General features: G+C 43.8%; 1 protein-coding gene across 2 annotated transcripts in view; it reads left to right on the top strand.

Annotated features, from left to right (window-relative positions):
- Positions 1-20,724, top strand: part of PRDX1 (peroxiredoxin 1) — a 46,100-nt gene that overhangs the window by 22,224 nt on the left and 3,152 nt on the right. Inside the window, exons 1-5 of one of the 2 annotated variants that reach the window (XM_082667660.1) lie at positions 13,086-13,207; positions 15,004-15,120; positions 17,389-17,542; positions 18,051-18,173; positions 18,495-18,625. In XM_082667660.1, the coding sequence (XP_082523786.1) occupies positions 15,015-15,120; positions 17,389-17,542; positions 18,051-18,173; positions 18,495-18,625 (514 nt within the window). In that variant the 5' untranslated portion in view covers positions 13,086-13,207; positions 15,004-15,014. Of the gene's footprint in view, positions 1-13,085; positions 13,208-15,003; positions 15,121-17,388; positions 17,543-18,050; positions 18,174-18,494; positions 18,626-20,724 lie in introns of those variants that run through there. The other variant, XM_082667661.1, reaches the window with a different exon arrangement.

Here is a 20,724-nt window from a genome sequence, read left to right on the forward strand (position 1 = left end):
ATGAGAAGCCCATGCACCGCAACGAAGAGTGGCCCCCGCTCGCCACAACTAGAGAAAAGCCTGGGCGCAGCAACAAAGACCCAACACAACCAAAAAAAAGAGTGATACAGCCACAGGAAAAAGTAGATCTGTAACTGTTGTAGTAGAAAAGTGTCCAGGATATGTTGTTAAATGGAGGAAGAAACAGCAAACAAAAAGGAGGTCATCGAAGGCAGGTTGGGCACTAGCTGTTGTCAGTTCATTCAGATTCAAAGATCAAAGTCCTAGAGCCTCAAAAGGCCAGAGTGCCACCACCTGCTTCTGGATCAAGGTTGTGCAAGGTAAGGGAGGAGGCTGGCCATGAGCCCCAGGTGGGGATGGGCATTTCTTCTCCAGCTCTGCCACAGCCATGACAAAGCCTAGGAGCCAGATACCTGCATTGGAGCTTGCATTTCCTTCTCCAGACAGAATGTGGATGAGGGTTAAAACTCTGGGTACATTCTGGTGCCCTTTATTAGGCAAGAAGGTGACTTCTCTGAACTCTGCTAGTGCTGGACTTTGGGAATCTGATTTCCTTTTTCTCGGGAATCTAGCAGATAAGCCTTTGCTATAAGGTTGTCCTTTTAGTCATAGAACAACTATAGCCAAGGTGCTTGGTTGTGTTCTATTAGAGGAGATGTATTCGAGTCCATTTCTGAGGATTAGAGGATCATAAGCTTTCAGGGTCCCCAGAAATAGAAGAGTAGGCACTCAATAAATACTAATTAAGCTTCACATAAGCCTGGATTTCCAGGAAGATACTAGGAAGCAAAATAGTTTCATTAGATGAAATATTTCAGGATCTGAACATTGGACACACCAAGCTATTATTATGTAAATGGCCAATTAGTAGCTAATTAGAACTCTGGAACTCCCTGGCCAGGCCCCATCCGGAGACCCTCTTGAAATCGATATAGTAAATCCAGCTTGTAACACTTACTGATCAAAACATTCTCCAGTGAAAATCCCCACATTGGCCTTTCCCATCAAAGGTACTAGGGGCCCAATTCTTATACACTTAAAAAAAAACCTGCAGTTTTTTTTCTGGAAAGGAGGAGGACAGAATTCACAGTGCAATTCTCAGGCCCAGGTTAATTCCATATAAGTAAATCTCCCTCCTGCCTGAAGAAAACAAAACAGGAATTCGAAAAGACATATGCACACCGATATTCATCGCAGCATTATTTACAATAGTCAAGATATGGAAGCAACCTGAGTGTCTATTGATAGCTGAATGGATAAAGAAGATGTGGTATATATATCGTGATATATGTGGTATGTATTCAATATATCATGATACATGTGAACCATAAAAATCAAATCTTGCAATTTGCAGGAACATGGATGGATCTAGAGGGTATTATGCTAAGTGAAATAAGTCAGAAAGAGAAAGACAAATACTGTATGATCTTACTTATATGTGAAATCTAAAAAATAAAACAGAGACTTCCCTGGCGGTCCACTGGTTGGGACTCTGCACTTCCACTGCAGGTTCGATCCCTGGTCGGGAAAATAAGATCCCACATGCCTGTGCAACACGGCCAAAAAATAAAGTAAAATAATAAAATAAAAGTAAAATAAAATAAAGTGAAATAAAATAAAATAAACAGATAAACAAAACAAAATGAAAACAGACTCATAGATACAGAGAACAACTGGTTTCCAGAAGGGAAGTGGGGGATGAAATAGGTGAGGAGGAATAAGAGGTACAAAGCTCCAGTTAGAAAATAAATAATCTGGGCTTCCCTGGTGGCGCAGTGGTTGAGAGTCCGCCTGCCGATGTAGGGGACACGGGTTCGTGCCCCGGTCCGGGAAGATCCCACATGCCGCGGAGCGGCTGCGCCCGTGAGCCATGGCTGCTGACTCTGCGCGTCCGGAGCCTGTGCTCCGCAACGGGAGAGGCCACAACAGTGAGAGGCCAGCGTACCGCAAAAAAAAAAAAAAAAAAGTCACGGGGATGTAATATGAAGCATAAGGAATATGCTTATTCCTTAATTATTACAGTAATATTGTAATAATTTTGTATGGGGACAGATGGTTACTAGACATCGTGGTAACCATTTCATAATGTATGCAAATGTCAAATCACTATGTAGTGCATCTGAAACGAACATAATATTTTTAATTAATTATTTTGGCTGCATTGGGTCTTCATTGCTGCATGCAGGCTTTCTCTAGTTGTGGCGAGCGGGGGCTACTCTTCATTGCCGTGCACAGTGTTCTCATTGCGGTGGCTTCTTTTGTTGCGGAGCACGGGCTCTAGGCACGCGGGCTTCAGTAGTTGTGGTACACGAACTTAGTTGCTCTGCAGCATGCGGGATCTTCCCAGACCAGGGCTCAAACCCGTGTCCCCTGCAATGGCAGGCGGATTCTTAACCACTGCGCCACTAGGGAAGTCCCCTAACATAATACTGTATATCAACGATATTTCAATTTTTTGAAAATACATTTATTTGGCTGCACCAGATCTTAGTTGCGGCACGCAGTATCTTTGTTGCTGCATGCAGGATCTTCATTGCGGCATGCAGGATCTTTAGTTACAGCATGTGGGCTGTTAGTTGCGGCATGCAGGATCTAGTACCCTGACCAGGGATCGAACCTGGGACCCTGCATTGGGAGCATGGAGTCTTAGCCACTGGACCACCAGGGAAGTCCCTCCATTAAAATAAATAAATAAATAAATAAAAGTAAAGCTCTATCCTGTCAGTTTTCCAGGCCATCCTCCAGACCTGAGTGGCTATGGTTGGCTCAGTTTTAATGGAGCTGATTCATAATCCTCTCTGCCTCCAGGGAACTCAGAAAGTAATACTAAAGACTTAGGAAGGCTGTTCTTTATTTTATATTTGATCTTGCTAGCCTATGGTGGAGGGGAGCAGGAACCTCAGTTCTTAAAAATGGGGAAATTGAGGGCTTCCCTGGTGGCGCAGTGGTTGAGAGTCCGCCTGCCGATGCAGGGGATACGGGTTCGTGCCCCGGTCCAGGAAGATCCCACATGCCACGGAGCGGCTGGGCCCGTGAGCCATGGCCGCTGAGCCTGCGTGTCCGGAGCCTGTGCTCCGCAACGGGAGAGGCCACAACAGTGAGAGGCCCGCGTACAGCAAAAAAAAAAAAAAAAAATGGGGAAATTGAGACATTGACTAATTCAGCAAGTACCCATTCAGCAGTTTCTCTGCTCCCGACATGAATAAGGAACTTGTCATGAGTGTCCTCATGACACTCAAAGATAAGATCACCAAATGTGTGGCTAGCCACCTGAGAGCAATTCCCCTCTGCCTGAGGCATTCATGCATACTCCACATTCACTGAGCACCAGCTGCTTACAGACCATGTGCCGGATGCTGGAGATGCAGAGGTGAAGATGTGGCCCTGCCCTCAAGGAATGGCAGTCCAATGCAGTGCTTCTTAATCTGTTATCTCTTCAATGCTATGAAGTACTTACTACCACCATAACCTTGACTCACTAAGATCATGGTCCATTGGGGGAAGGGAAAAAAATTAAGAATTACAGAACGATGTGATAAGTGCTAGCTGTGATAGAAATAAGCACAAAGTATGGTGGAAATTCACAGGGAGGAATACTGAAAATCAGTTTGATAATGGAGAGGTTGTTAGGAAAGGTATCCCAGAATGGTGACACTTTAGCCTAATTTTGAGAGACAAGCAGGAGTCAGGCAAAGAAGAGTCAGCAAACAGGATGTGGGAGATCTGTAACATCATGATATACTTAAGGATTGCACACAGTCCTTTATGGTTCGAGCACCTTGCAGTGTATGTGAGGGAGGAGAGACAAGGTGGAGAGCCTGGGTGTCAAGATATGGAACGTTACGCTGAACGCTTGCTAAGCTAAATACTGTGGGGAGATATCAGCAAGGGGGTTGGAAATCATATCACATAAGGAGCAGTTAGGGAAGTGGGGCTACTTAAATTGAAGAACTGAGAAGACAGGAGAGAAGAGTTTTGAAGAGTTTTATAATGTGTTACTTCAGAATTAGAAAGGGCCGACTTTTATCCTGGCTTGGTAAGCCATACATGATGAGCAGTTTAGCTACACAATTAGGTCGGTGGCCCAAACTGTTCAACCATTTGGGATGGCCCTGCCTCCTATCCAGCTCTGGTCTTAGATTAGAGTTCTCAGATTCCAGTGCGCTTGTCAGATCTGCTGTTCCTCTGGGGAAGGTGGTAGGAAAGAATGTGGAGATGCCTCTAGTTGCAGAATTATGGCCTGTAGAGGGTCAAGGGAACGTGACTAATGGCTCCAGGAAAGGCGAGATCCCAGCTTGTGGTTAAAGGTGTGGTTAAGGCTAGGAATGTATCAGTGAAGACTTGCCCAGAGGTAAAGCTCTCCTTTTCCATTTGTGTGCTTTCTCAGAGACTTTTATCCTTTGCCTCCCTTTCTCTCCCACCTGTCAGTGGCAAAGTAGGCTTCAGAAGAACAAGCCAAAGAGTCATTACAATGGGTGTGAGTCTTTCTGGTCCCAACATCATCGCTCTCCTAATTGCAGTGCTTCTAATGAGTGAGGCGCTCTTTTCTGGGAGATTTGGCCAAGATGTCTAGAAGTAAAATATGAATGCATGAAAGAAGTAAAAGACTGTTTTCCCTGCTTCCAAGCAGAGAATACCCTACCAGCCAGGACAAATGGCTCAGAAGGTTAGATAGGCTGGGAGAGACCTCAAGTCATTTATCTGACTTTCTCTAACTGAGAGGTTCTCAACCTGAGGCAATTTCGTCCCCCAGGGGACATTTGGCAATGTGTTGTTGGAGGGGGTGCCACTGGCATCTCGAGGGTAGGATATTGCTAAACATCCAATTATGCACAGGACAGCCACTCCCTCCAACAACTAATTATCAGACTCAAAATGTTGATGGCACTGAGGTTGAGAAATAACTGATAAATGCTTATGTTTAGAAAGATTTGGTTGTGGGGAGGATGAGGGTTTGAGCATTAGTACCTAAGGCATGAGGTGGCTAGAGGTAAAAACCAAGTTTAATTCTGTAAACATAAAGTGCAAGTGCTAGTCTAGCTTACAGCTGTACCATTGTTGATCCAGCTTGGGCACTTCCTTCCCCTTTACTGTTCTGGTCTGGATGTATCTGTGCATTCATTCCAGTTCTCCTAAAATTGGAGGGGAAGGAAGATGGAAGAAGAGAAGGAAAATCAACACTTTAGTTAGGTGTGGAAGGGTGAAAACTTGAGCCAAAAATCAAGAGTTTGATATTCTAAGCACATGCCTTATTTAATTATGAACAGCAGCTTAGTATAAAACAGGACAATGGGGCTTCCCTGATGGTGCAGTGGTTAAGAATCCACCTGCCAATGCAGGGGACACAGGTTTGTGCCCTCGTCTGGGAAGATCCCACATGCCGTGGAGCAACTAAGCCTATGCGCCACAGCTACTGAGCCTGCGCTCTAGAGCCTGCGAGCCACAACTGCTGAAACCTGCACGCCTAGAGCCGGTGCTCCGCAACAAGAGAAGCCACTGCAATGAGAAGCCCGTGCGCTGCAAGGAAGAGCAGTCCCTGCTCGCTGCAACTAGAGAAAGCCCGTGCATAGCAACGAAGACCAAATGCAGCTTAAAAGAAAAAAAATCAGGACAGTGATGGAAGAATAACAAATACCAAATCATAGTTGAATTTAAGGTTTGGAATCTGATTGAAAATGTAGGATTGGGCAGTTTAATAAAACGAATTGCCACCTCTAGCCAGAGAAGGAAAACAACGTAACTTAGTCTCTTTTTCTAGCATTTCAACATCCTTACACAGCCACAGTCAGAATCCTAAGTTTTTCCTTTCAGATTCATCAAGGTCCGTTACCTATCTAATACCCTTCCTTTCTTCCTTCCTTCCTTCCCCTTCCTTCCATCCATCCTTCCTTCCCCTTCCTTCCATCCATCCATCCTTCCTTCCGATTCTCAATTTTGTTAGGACTGGTAGTATGCCCAATTAATAGACACAGTTTCCAGCCTCCCTTACAGCTAGGAGCAGCCATGTGACATACTTAGGCAAATTCTGTGTAAACTGAGGGTTTCTGGGAATGCTTTGCCTCCCCATTATAGTTCCCACATACTTCTGGCTGCCTTTTTCCTTCTCCCTGCCTGGAATATAGGTATGAAGTTGGAAGTAGAGCAGACATTTTGTGACTATAAGGTAGTTGTAAGAATAAAAGCTGCATGCTAGGGATTTGGGACGAGAAAGTTAAAACTCTGGGTTCCTGGGCTTCCCTGGTGGCGCAGTGGTTGAGAGTCTGCCTGCCGATGCAGGGGATGCGGGTTCGTGCCCCAGTCCAGGAAGATCCCACATGCCGCGGAGCGGCTGGGCCTGTGAGCCATGGCCGCTGAGCCTGCGCGTCCGGAGCACAGGCTCCGCAACGGGAGAGGCCACAACAGTGAGAGGCCCGCGTACCACACAAAAAAAATAAACAGAAAAAAACAAAACAAAAAAAACTCAGGGTTCGTGATCGCAGCCTTAGACTTCCTACTTGTTAAATGGGAAAAATTAATCCCCTATTTGGTTGAGCTTGTTATTTGAGTTTAATCTGTTAGTTACAGCTGTATTCAATTCTAACAAACATCATTCTTGATAACAGTGTTTCGGTTGGTATCTGTAGGCCTTTGTGTGCCCCAAATATAATTTTATAAATTGAATTCTTTGTAAATTAAAGGATTCAAGTGTTCTTTGAGCTGTTAAATGTAATGTTTTCCTTTCAGCGATAATTTAAAAAATTAACATAATCCTATTTTGAATCATCTGAATGCGCTCATAACTGAATGCTGCCCTGGGATTTTTATTTCCATGATTGCATTTATTGTTACAATTACATTAAAGCATTTAGCTTTAATAGTTTATAGGTTTAACTTTAATGGTTTATAGGTTTAACTTTAATGGTTTATAATTTTATGACAGGCTGCTATTAGGTTAGCAAGTTCTAATGTTAAGATGATCATTGCTCTAGGACATCTGCTTTATACTCACGTTGAATTGCCTTACCTGTTGCATCTAGTTAGTTATGAAGAAGGTGTGTCAGTTAACTGTGTCTACCGCAGCAAATCAGTGGAGTGATATAACTACCGCTTAAAGCTAAGTGAGGGCCAGATGATGTCAAAAAACACTGTATGAACCAAGGTTTCATGGCTAGATTGAATAGAGAAAGGTTGTGGGAGAACTGAGTCAACAACTCAAGGTGTTGGCAAGAATAAGTATGCAGAACCCAGGGGGTGATGAACTATAACAGTATTAGGACCATATTCATGAAGGGTATTGCTTGAATGAAACTCATCTTGCATATTACAACTGGCAATAATTCATCAGCAACAAGTGTAGTAGTGATTAACAAGAAAAACATTTTCAGGAAGCAGTATTTTATTTCCTCTTTTGAAACAGTATTTTAAATTACATTCAATGTTGCATCCTGGGGTAACCTATCAAAATATTAAGTACCCACTTAAAGCCCTCAGCAACCAGCAACTTAGTAATGGATTTTTTTTTTTTTAATTTAAAGGATTTTAGAGAAAACTCGGTAGTAAATCTCACAGGTGGCAGCACATATACCTACAAGTTGACTCACTTCTTAACTCATTCCTTTTTTGTTTGCTTTTTTGTTACCCTTTCCCAAGTGCAATAAACTTCAATGCTGATGGTGGAGATCAAAGGAAATTATTCTGGGTAGAAACAGTCCATCTTCATGAGTGACCCTTTGCCCTCAAAATGCTGTTTTGTTTTTGTTTTTTTGTTTGTTTTTGTTAGTTTTGTTTTTTGGGTTTTTTTTGAGTTGCCTTTAATTGTTTTTGTCCTTCCTCTTACCCTCATAGAAAATCTTTGAGGTTCTGGTCTTGGCTCACCTCTTTCCACTTTCTCAGGGATTTCATTTATTCCTACAGTTTCAAGTATCCTTGATATTACAACTGATGTCAAAAAATATAATTCATTAATTTATTTGACAAATACCTAGGGACTGGACTTCCCTGGTGGCACAGTGGTTAAGAATCCGCCTGCCAATGCAGGAGACACGGGTTCGAGCCCTGGTCGGGGAAGATCCCACATGCCATGGAGCAACTAAGCCCGTGCACCACAACTACTGAGCTTGCACTCTAGAGCCCAACGAGCCACAACTACTGAGCCCACATGCCACAACTACTAAAGCCCGTACGCCTAGAGCCCGTGCTCCGCAAAAAGAGAAGCCACCGCAATGAGAAGCCCGTGCACCGCAATGGAGAGTAGCCCCCGCTCGCCGCAACTAGAGAAAGCCTGTGCGCAGCAACGAAGACCCAATGTAGCCAAAAATAAATTACAAGACAAAACAAAACAAAACAAACCCTAGGGACTTCCCTGGTGGTCCAGCTGGTGAGACTCTTCACTCCAGCAGGGGGTCCAGGTTTGAACGCTGGTAGGGGAACTAGATCCCGCATGCATGCCACAACTAAGAAGCCTGCATGCTTCAACTAAGAAGCCTGCATGCCACAACTAAAAGATCCTGCATGCTGCAACTAAAGATCCCTCATACCGCAACTAAAAGAAAAACCAAAAAACAAGTATCTACTGTACCTACCATGTGCCAGGAACCATGCTGATAAGTATTAGGGTAATAACTTGATGAACAGGATAGGCAGGGTCCCTGCCTTCCCACAAGCTTACACTCAAGTTTCCACATTTCCAACTTTCTTCCTATCTCCTGCTGGAATTTCAAATTCAGCATGTCCCAAACTGGACTTGTGATCTCCTCCAAAATCTGTTTCATTACATTTCTGTGAATTGCACCATCTTCATCCAATTCCCCTGGGACTCATCCTCGACTTCTTCCTCTCTTTCAATTCTCATAACTGATGCCCAGATCTTACAAACTCTGCCATCTGATCCCATCTCTCCACACTTGGCACTACTGCCTTCACTCAGGCTCTTGACCTCTTTCCCCCAATCATGGCAATAGCTTCCTTCTTGGTCTCCTTATCCTATATCTTCTTGCTCCCCTAAATCTATTTTCACTGCAGCTGCCAGAATGATAAATAATACAACCTGATGTCATTTTCCTATTCAAAACTCTTACTTTCTTTCTATACTTCCATATTCAATTTTGCCCCCTGGGATAAAATTCAAACTCCTCAGTCAAGCTTATGGGGTACATCATAACCAATCTGTGTTCTGTGTCTCTGCATTCTAGTCTTTGGCATTTACATTCTACTAATATTCAACTTTTTGTACTTCCCCAAACATATTATATTGTTTTCCACTTCTTTTGCTGTTTTCTCTGCCTGGAGCTCTTTCCACACTTTTCTTCTCCTTAACTAACTTTTTAGTGATCCTTCAAAACACCTCAATAGATGGTGTTTTATTCATCTTTGCATGTCTGGTACCTAGCAGAGAATAGGCCTCCTGTAAATAGAAGAACAATAAATATATAACTAAACCTCTGTGCTGCTGATTTTCAAATCTATATCTCCAACAGTGACCTCTGGATACATCTACCTGGATGTCTTGTGAGCATCTCAATGATGTTTTCCTCAAACCAAACTGATTATCTTCTCCTTTAAGAGAGGAGTCAGTAATAAGTTAGACTCCAGAGTTAGCCTAGCCAAACCAGGATAAGGCACAACTCCATTACAGGCTATGTAAAAAATTTAAAAAATATTTATTATTTATTTTATTTATTTATTTTGGCTGCGCCAGGTCTTAGTTGCGGCATGTGGGATCTTCGCTGTGGCATGCGGGATCTTTAGTTGTGGCATGCGGACTTCTTAGTTGCATAGTGCATGCAGGACCTAGTTCCCGGACCAGGGATTGAAACTGGGCCTCCTGCACTGGGAGCTCAGAGTCTTACCCAATGGACCACCAGGGAAGTCCCAGTCTATGTAAATGTGACACCTGCATAGTGTGCAACATGATGGCTCTGCTGCCTGGGATGGCATCTGGCTCCAAAACCTATTGAAGCCAAATCCGGCCTCTGTACCCCGACACCGAATTAAAGCTTGGAGACAGAATTTTGGTTGAAGTAGAAAAGAAGAGCTTTATTGCTTTGCCAGGCAAAGAAGGCCACAGTGGGCTAATGCCCTCAAAACCTGTGTCCCAACTTGGAGAGGGTAGTGAGAAGTTTTATAGTAATGGCTCTGAGGGCATGATCAGCTTGTGGACATTCTTCTGATTGGTTGGTGGTGAGGTAAGTAGGAGTCAGCATCATCAACCTTCAAGTTCCACCTGGTCTGGGGTCTATGTGCCTGTGGGCAGCATACCATTGTTAAACTTCTCCCACCTGGAGGGGGTTTCAGCATCTGCAAAACTCAAAGACATTGTTATGTGTATCCTTTGAGGGGTAACCAGGACATTGCCCCAAGGCTGCATTATTGTTTCTCTTGATTGTTTGTTTCTCCCTTGTCTCCAATCCCCTCCCTTCCCTAATTAAAAACTGCTTGAATCTGCCCATTGGAACAGGGAAGGTCTTTGAGGCTGAAAGAAGGCTATTTCCTGTAATCAAAGGAATGGGGGACACAGAGAGGCTTTGTGTTCAGAAGCCCCACAGGGCCCTGCTTGGTATTACTATTAGTTGTTACTTTAGATAATTAAATTCTTTGGGCATCAGGCATCTCATCTATAAAATAGGTAGTACTCGATAAACGTTCATCATTTTTTAAAAAAAATTATTTATTTATTTATTTATGGCTGCGTTGGGCCTTCATTGCTGCGCATGGGGCTTTCTATAGTTGCAGTGAGCAGGGGCTACTCTTCGTTGTGGTGGGCGGGTTTCTCATTGCGGTGGCTTCTCTTGTTGCAGAGCCCAGGCTCTAGGCAAGCGGGCTCTAGAGCACAGGCTCAGTGGTTGTGGCTCACGGACTTAGTTACTCCGTGGCATGTGGGATCTTCCCGGACCAGGGCTCAAACCCGTCTCCCCTGCATTGGCAGGTGGATTCTCTTCACTGCGACACCAGGGAAGCCCTCATCACTATTTTTAACCTCAAAACTTCTCCTTCTCCAGTGTTTCCTACATCACTGGTTAGTGACATTACTCACATGGCACCAAGATATGAAACCAAGAAATCAGATTGAACTTCCTCTTTCATCTCACCCTAAATGCAATCAATCCAAAAGCCTGTGGAAATATTCTTTCTCTCCTTCTTCCCTTTCTGCTGCCAATGTCATTTTACAGTTCTGAGACTTCTCTAATCTGGACCATTGCAGTAGCCTCCCAGTTGGTCTCTTTGCCTATTGTCTCCTAGTCATTACATCGATCACACAGCTGCTAGAATCATCTTCCTAAAATGTGGTTCAAGTAGCTTAACTCCACATCTCAAAAATCTGCAATACACTCCAAAATTAATGAAGCACGTCTCCTAGGCCAGTTAGTGTGCCAGGTTCTGGTACTACAAATATAAATAAAACAGATAAAATCCTTCCCAGACTACTGGTGAACAAGGGAGGATAAAGGTCCTGTAGAAGGATAAAGTTCCCCTGCCCCCATTTCCAAAATCTTTACTGTTCTGTGAGGAAACAGATTCTATGATCACTTAATCAGACAAGTGTTCAACAGATTTCTTCTCATAATAATTGTTCTGCTATTTTGTTTTTTTATATTCCCACGAGGATTGGATGTTAATATTTCCCTGGGCCAGGATAACTCTTTTGGTTCTTAAATGAGACAAATAAGCTCAAGTGCCCAGCCCAGGGCCTGGCACATGGTAAATACAATAAATGGTAATTTTCTTCTGGCTGATGTAGGACTGTGTGTTGTTGGTTTAACCTGCTCACAGCAATAACCATCCACTATTAAGCTCTGAATGTCTGTCTCCCCTGAGTCCTCAAGAAGAAGATGAGTAATGGCCAAATAATTGTTCAGTCTCAGGCAGAGAACGAAAAAAAAAAAATCACTACTGTTGCATGGTAGGATGATAAATGCCAAAAAATTTTGAGATGCTCAGGCAGCATGACACAGCACTTCCCTATCTCTTATCCTGCTATAATGTCCAAGGGAGTTAGGAGGATAGTGGGGGTTGGGGGCAGAAAGGCGGACACAATACTATTTATTAAACACTCCTATTTTATATCAGGTGCTACATTGTGACGTGGGGACACAGAGGTGGTTGTGACCCAAACCCTACCCTTCAGAAAGTCAGTCTAACACGGAGAGATAGACATATAAACAAGTAAAATAGCTTTAAAGTTTTCTTTTTGCTATACAGGCTACTGTTTGGGCAGAAAGGAGGGAATGGTCAATTCTGAGGATGAGTGAAAGAATTTCAGAGGAAGTAGTGCTTCAGCTGAGTCTTCAAACACGTTTTCTGTAGGTCAAATAGAGAACGGGTTCCTCATGCTTGAACAAAAGGCTGAAGGCTTAAAACAGCTACACTCTGCTCTGGGTGTTATAATATAGGAGCAAGGAAGAGTTACAGTAGTAACAATGGCTAACACTTCTAGTGTATAATAAGAACTAGGTACTGTGCTAAATAAACTACAGAGATGATTTCAACAAATAATAGTATTCCCATTTTACAGACGAGAAAAGTAAGGTTAATGGATTAAGATTCTTTTATGAAGGCCACACATGAAATAACCATGAAGAGTTTTAACTCAGGAATACAGAGCCCCAGTTTTTATGAGGCACAAATCAGAGGGGTGAGTGAGTGACAAGATCAGATTTCAGAAAGATTTCCTCCAGCCACCGTGGAATGGATGGGATGGGAACTCATGGATAGCAGACAGAAAGCAGCAACCCCGTTAATCAGAACAATAAAAGGGAGGCTCTCTAAGCAATGAGGGTTACTGAGGATCAGCACTAGAGCAGAGGCTGCGGGAATCGGTGTAGGGGGGTAATATTTGAGAAATATTTGAAGAGACAGTTCTCAAGGCTTGGTTAGACGTGGTCTTCCGTGGGCAGCAGCTAGAACCCTTACTCTGGTTCAGGCTTTAAGGGCAAGGCGGAGGCGTTCGGGTTTGGAAGTGATCAAAAGAACGCCTCAAACCTCGGCGGCGCGGGGTGGGGGGTTGGTAGTCCGCTAGGCCGCCCCCAGCGAGAGAAATCGCTGAGTCATACTGGCGGGCCGCGTTGGGTCGGGGCGGTGCTCGGGCCAGATCCCCCCCCTTACCTCTCCCCCGTCCGCACCCCCGGCCCGCCCTGACTCTCGCGAGAGCCTTACAGGCTATAAAGGCCAGCGCCCGGCGCATGCTTTGCGTGTGTGTTTCCTGACTGTTCTTTGTGGCTTGTGAGGAGTGGTGAGTACATGGGCAGCGCGGCCTCTGCGTACCGCTACGCCCCATGTCCCCCGTTCGTCGCCTTTTACTCCTCCTCCTCCTCCCTTCCCCCTCCCCGGGGCCTGCCCAGCTCAACTGGGGTTCTTTGACGGAGAAGGTGGCCGGGCGAGGTGGCCCTCACGTTGGACCCCCTTGTGGGTGCGGGGACGTGGTTGAAACCGGAGGCTAAAGGCGGCTTGAGTATCTTCTTCCCCCGGCAACCAAGGCAGAGGGCGCTGATTGGCTTGGCGTGGCTTGGTGGTGATGGGGCCTCCTGCGGGTTTGTGTGTGTGGGAAGCTTCTAGAGTGGATCTGCAAACTGATTAGAAACTGAGGATACTCGTCCGTCCGTCGTGTATTAGGGGGAAAGGCTGTTCTTGGTCCTGAGCTGTGACTAGCAGTGGAGCTTCAGATATTAAGATTCCGTTCTCCGTCTTTAGTTCTCTATCTGCAGAATGGGTTTGTGGTGATCCTAAATGCCCTCTGTGAAGACTGCGCACTCTTCTGCTGGTGCTTTCTTAAGTGCTAGGGTGGGGGTGATGATGGGAGTGGCAGAGAGGGTACCTGAAGTGAGTTTTTGGGGAGTGGCTTCCTCCACAGAAGTTCAAGGGGAGATTTCCTGAAGGGAACACACCGACTAGAAGTCCAGCAGCTTCCCATCCCCCACCACTGGTTGTGCTTTAGTGGTCTTGGGGGCCCCCTGGAAAATCAGGTTTGGACAAGAAAGCCATTTATGTTAGGGTCACATCCTGTGTTTGGTTGCCAAGTTGCTTTGTGCCTTGCTGGTTGGTTTTTTGGTTTGCTATTAAAGGTGTTAAGCGGTAAAGTTTGTGGCAATCGATGCTTACAACGTTTCTTTTGGTTGTGGTATTATGAAGCAAGAACTTGGGGACTTGAAAAGTTAGTTTCTTGGCGCTTTCAAACTGATGGCTTACTGGGTTAAATCTTAACTTCTTATTTTGGTCTTGACCTGGGTGAATTCAGTGTAACATTACTCTTTGGCAATAAATTGACTCTTGTTCTACTTATTATTGCCCCAGAATCTTGGCCCCGAGGTAAGAAACCCATTTTTGAAAGGACTTCTGGGCCTTAAACACAACACCTAGAATTTTGAAATAGAGCCGATGCCATAAATCTTGGTCTTGCGTCTTGAAAAAGTTGGATTGGCTTTAGGGTGTGTGCTGTGTTGGGCAAATCTACCTGGAGAAAGGTCAAAGTGTGCTTACCACATTCTGAAGGCAGATGGAGGTGCAGTCCAGGGAAGGGGCAGCATGGCAGCTTCTGGGAAGCAGGTGCTCAGTGTTTATGGCATTGTGCATTTGGGTCCAGGTTTGAGAGTTTCCACCTCTTTATGTCTCTGCATGTGTGTAATGAAAGTACAGAAGAAAATGTAATTGTACGAATGATGGTTCAGGAACAGTAAGAGTTTACTCCAATTGATAAAGAAATTTCCATTTTAAAATGAAAACATAACATTGTAAATCAACTGTACTCCAATAAAAGGTAAAAAAATAAAAACAAAAATAAACTTCAGGGGCTTCCCTGGTGGCGCAGTGGTTGAGAGTCCGCCTGCTGATGTGGGGGACGCGGGTTTGTGACCCGGTCCGGGAGGATCCCACATGCCGCGGAGCGGCTGGGCCCGAGAGCCATGGCCGCTGAGCCTGCACGTCCGGAGCCTGTGCTCTGCAATGGGAGAGGCCACAACAGTGAGAGGCCTGGCGTACCACACAAAAAAAAAAAAGGCTTGTTTCTAATTGACTTCCTCTTATCTTTTCCAGCTGATCGCAATATGTCTTCAGGAAATGCCAAAATTGGGCACCATGCCCCCCAGTTCAAAGCAACTGCTGTAATGCCAGATGGTCAGTTCAAAGATATCAGCCTATCTGACTACAAAGGTAAGAGTAGTTAGGTTCATTAATGTGGAATTATGTTACAATCTAGGGATGGCTTGTTCATTTTCTGTATCTCTTGTCATATTTTTGATTGTAAAATGATTTTTATATCTCCTGTGTCTTCAGGGTAAGAGGCTTTGTCTTTCTATTGAATTGAAGTGGTGATTATCATCAGTGAACACAGGGTAGCTATCCTAAGTCCAAACTGCTTCTGGAGAAAGCACAAGCTTCATTATGTCTGGACATATATCTTTATTATTTTCCCAGTATTGCTCCTCATTATATTATTGGAGATATTCTCATTATCGTGTTATAAAAGGCCTTCAACAATTTAAAGTCTCAGAGCTAAAGTCTTTGGAGCTGTGAGACTGTATATTCAGTTCAGTTTAAGAAATATGTGTGTCATGATTGCTGTATTAGGCAGAGGGCTTAGGCACATTCCCTTGACTGTTTTGCCCCCAGAGAAAAATTGGTGTCACAATTAGAATAACTCTCCTTTCTGTTAAATAGTTTCAAGTAGACAGCTAGCAAGTTCTAATGAGGTTCTTTTTATTTTGCAGTCATGGAGCAGCAGGGTCTTCTGGGACAATTGAAAATAGAAATTCCTTAGAATGCAAACCTGAAACTCAGGTGTCAAGTATACCTTTCTTGATGGTGTAGCAGTTGGTTCCAAGAGTCAGCTTTTGGGTAGAACCTGTGACTAGGTTTCTTAACAAATTACACATATTGGTTGGAATGAGAGCAGATAAGTGGGGCCCTATGGAGAGAAGCTCCTCCTGGCAAACAAGGTAAGTAGCACCATAGGGAGGTGACTCTGGCTCAAGGGCAAAGGCATGAGGTTTAGGAAGAGCTATTGTGTTCTCTCCAGGGCTTGACCTGCTGTAGCTTGTTAGGCAAAGCCTCTGAGGAAGGTTGTTTTCGGTGAGTGTGTTTATAGTGATTTTGGCTTTCAAAGTGAATGTCCAAAGGATCTGCTTGTTTTTGACTTTCAAACATTGTTGCTATCTGGAAATAAGTGAATATTTGGAATTGTTCCAAATAGCTCAGCCCATTAGGTATGGTGAGAAGCTGCCCTCAGGTTGAAGATCTAGAATACTTCAATTGGTAATCAGAATGAGTTTCATAAAATTGCAACTAGAAATTCTGTTACCTACCAGGAGAAGTTTTGGAACTTTTGCCTTATAAATTTTTTTTTTGCTTGTCCTGTCAGGCTTGTTTGAAACATATCTGTGGTTATTCAGGTGATCACTTAAACCTTAGCCATCAGAGACTTCCCTGGTGGTCCAGTGGTTAAGAGTCCCCCTTCCAGTGCAGGGGACGTGGGTTCAATCCCCAGTCGGGGAACTAAGATCCCATATGCTGCGGGCATGCTGTGGGGCAACTTAAGCCCGTGCGCCACAACTACAGAGCCTGCACACTACAACTAGAGTGAAGCTCGTGCACACTGCAGGAAGACCCGCTGCAGCCTAAATAAATAAACAAATAAACAAATCTTACCCATCACATTACTGTGGTTCCTTGTGGAAGAATTGCAGAGGTTCTGACTTTCTCTTGTTGGTCTTACTGCCTTGCAGCAGAGAATGCAGCAATTCGGCTCTTTCTGGGCACTGATTATATAAGCATTGGCATTAGATTGTCCAGTAGATAATTGCGTCTTTGCTTTTTTTCTTCACTGGAGAACTTGGTGTTTGTGCTAATTTTAACTATCCAGAGATCAAAATTAGATGGAACAGTGTTTATTCTGTAGTTGGCAGCTAACATGGAGGCAGGAAAATAAAGCATGGAAATGAAGAACTTTTTCTTGTGGAAGAGGTTCTGACAGTAGGTGCAAGGAATCTTCTCTGTTGAGCATCTTGGCATTTTAACAAATGTGTCTGCCATCATCTTGGAAAGGCTGCTTTTTTCCATAGGAGAATGTCTTCAGGTTTACATTCTCTATAAGGCAAGGAAGTCTGTTTCTTTCCTTTTTTTTTTTAAATACATTTATTTACTTATTTATGGCTGCGTTGGGTTTTCGTTGCTGCACGCGGGCTTTCTCTAGTTGCAGAGAGTGGGGGCTTCTCTTGTTGCCGAGCACGGGCTCTAGGCGTGCGGGCTTGAGTAGTTGTGGCACGTGGGCTTAGTTGCTCTGCGGCCTGTGGGATCTTCCCAGACCAGGGCTCAAACCCGTGTCCCCTGCATTGGCAGGTGGATTTTTAACTACTGCGCCACCAGGGAATTCCCAGGAAGTCTATTTCAAAGGCTAACTTGGGCTTTTTTATTTCCCCCCAGGAAAATATGTTGTGTTCTTCTTTTACCCTCTTGACTTCACCTTTGTGTGCCCCACGGAGATCATTGCTTTCAGTGATAAGGCAGAAGAATTTAAGAAACTCAACTGCCAAGTGATTGGTGCTTCTGTGGATTCTCACTTTTGTCACCTGGCATGGTAAACCTCTTGGTCCATTTGGCATGGAGATTTTTTGTTTTTCTTTTTTTAAAATTACTACCTTTTTTTTTTGGCTGCGCTGTGTGGCATGTGGGATCTTAATTCCCCGACCAGGGATGGAACCTGTGCCCCCTGCAGTGGAAGCGCAGAGTCTTAACCACTGTACCACCAGGGAAGTCCAGGCATATGGACTTTTAAATTAAGCAGCAACTGGGACTGGGAGGCTTTGGCAATAGACTTTCTCAAGTATTGATTTCTGGCTCATAGAAGGAGAACAAATGCTCTGACTTGTTGTTACTACCTGGCAGCAGAGAAAAAGCAGCTTGGATTACAGCTGAGTGTACCCTGGTGACCTTAACTGTCCTCAGCCGGTTATTTTACTGCTGGAAAAAGTTTGAAGTTTTCTGGGGAGTAAGATTAGGAATGTTGGACAGGAGAAGGAATAGTTATAGTTAATGCTTTTGCTACACAAGAGTTTGAATGAATGTATGTGTGCTTTTTGCTGTAGGATCAACACACCCAAGAAGCAAGGAGGACTGGGGCCCATGAACATTCCCTTGATATCAGACCCCAAGCACACCATTGCTCAGGACTATGGGGTCTTAAAGGCTGATGAAGGCATCTCATTCAGGTATATACCTGCTGGGGGGCTGACAGTCATCAGGAGAATTATCTGATTGGCTGAGGACCTTTTATTTGAAAGGTAGAGCCCTGATCTGTGGAGTCTTTTTTCTTATTTCATTTATTTTCCTGTTGTATTGAGAAATAATTGATAGACTTCACTGTAAGTTTAAGGTGTATGGCATGATTTCATTTAATTCTTTTATGCTGGGCCTAAGGGGAAGGCCAGTGCAAGTGTGGGAGACCAGCCTATTTCCATTTCTTCTCTATTCTAAGAAAGCAATTTCTAAAACTGTACTGTCTTTCTCAAACCTTTAATACTTTTTTCCAGGGGCCTTTTTATTATTGATGATAAAGGTATCCTTCGACAGATCACCATAAATGACCTTCCTGTTGGCCGTTCTGTGGATGAGACACTGAGACTGGTTCAGGCCTTCCAGTTCACTGACAAACATGGGGAAGGTAAGTCAGTCTGCCTGGTGACAGGACAGCGGAGTGGGAAAGATGGGAGGAACAAAGTCTACCAGATAAAAGGGTGATTATGTCTCTTCAAGAAGTTGCCATCTCTGAATTATAGTGGGTTGTGGGGGTGGGGCAATGGAAAAGCCTGGGGAGGAGAATATAAAGGCTTCTTGTTCCAACCGCGTATTCCCAGCTTCTGCCCTGATCACTTAGTATCGCTCACTGCTGCAGATTCAACTTATTAAAAGAGTGTAGGAGGATCCCATAGGGTGTGTTAAGGGCGAAACAAAAGGCTGGGAATCACACCTAGACATGAACCATGCCGCTCTTGACAAGTGTTTACTGGGGGGAGAGCTTAATCCCTGTAGACCATATTTGTTTCATTGGGGTAATGTCCAACCAGTTTTGGAAAATGAAACGAAAATAGGACTAAGATAACTTATCCAAAGACAGGTAGAAACAGTTAATACATTTTTATCTTTTAAAAATCCATTCTGTTGGTGCAATGTGGTTGTATTTGTAAGACTTATAATCAACAAATACCAAACTATATATATGCTCAATATAAAAATTTTTCTAAGGAAGGAGGGGTTAGGGCTGAAGGGTTTGAGATGAAATACCAAGGTTCTTCGTTAGAAGTTCCAGGATGAAAGACGATGTTCTTGTGAGTCTGAACATGACCGAGTAGATTCAATTTACGGTTTTTATCTAGCATTTGCTAGAGTGCAGGTCTTTCTTACTGCTCTAGCCCTTCTCTCCTTATATATTCTCTCATTGCAGTGTTTTGATAAAGTCCTGAACTACTTGCTCCCAGCCTTTGAGTTTATAAGGCTGTAGCTTTTGACAGCTCCCCACTTCTGCCCAGTGTAGTTGTTGCTTGGAATGAGATAGCCTTATCCCAACTGGGTTGAGTTTTAAGAACTCGGCTCCTCCATCTGCTGCAGGTGCTGGGTATGTAGGGGGAGGGGATCTTGAACCCCACCCCCACCCCAGCTTAATATGATTGAGGGTAAGATGGTTGTGATCAAGTGCTACTGATACCAAGTACGCAGGTGGACTTGGACAAATTTCTTGTCTTATTACATCTCATTTTCTTTCTCTAAAAAATAAGTAGTTCTGACTAGCTCTCTAGGGCTCATTTCAGCTCTGATCTTGTGAGTTAAAGGAGGTGGAAGTTAAGAGTCTGGATTAGTGGTGTTTGTTTGGGGGACCCAAAAGTGCTAGCTTGACTAGAGTGGAAGGCTAATAGGTAATGGGAATCAGAAGGCACCATTTGCAGAAGCATGTGTGGGCTTTACTCTGGATTAAAGGAGCAGACAGCTGCTGAGACTGCCCCCTGGTGGAGAATGAAGTTCAGTACAAAGACGGAAGGCACTGTGGAGTGGCCAAGTCGGCCCTTTACTGGACTTTGCTAGGACCTTGCATAGACTCTTGAACCCAAGCTTTCATGACTCTGTGAAGCTTGCTTCTTCACACTCTATTGTTCTCTGCTGCTTCCCATCCCATTAGAACAGGCACAGCTTTCTGTGCGCAGCCTTTTATGGCTTATAGTATGATAGTTCCCACTTGAGAATATGTAAATACCAACCAGGCAGTCTATATGACGTGCTGTCATGTGTTGTTTATTTGACAAATAACCCCGCATTCCTATTTTTAAAATTGAGATATAATTGACATATAACATTATATTATTTTCAGGTGTACAACATAATGACCTTATGTTTGTATATCCTATGTTCGTATTTTTACCTAAAAATTTTTTTTGATCTTGAATTTTACACTTTTTTGCGGGGAAGGGGTCTTTAAGTGAACTACATTACATTTCAGCAGAGAGAAGGGTGGAACTGACAATTTCCATAGAGAAATTTTTTACTGAAAAAATCCTATATTCCTATTTTTAAGGACAAATAAACCAATATTTAAACACAGTATATATTCATAGTTAATGGTGGAACTGGGATCCAAATTCAAAGCCCTCTTTTTCTTAGGTAATTTCAAATGCTGAAAAAGTCATTGTTTAGGGCCTTCTGTGTTGGCGAGAGTTGTGGTACTTCAGCTGCACTTGAAAGCTGGTAAATGTGGGACTCAGCCAGTTCTTC

This window comes from Grampus griseus (genome assembly GCF_964374135.1).
Source record: "Grampus griseus genome assembly, chromosome: 1".
NCBI classification, from domain to species: domain Eukaryota; kingdom Metazoa; phylum Chordata; class Mammalia; order Artiodactyla; family Delphinidae; genus Grampus; species Grampus griseus.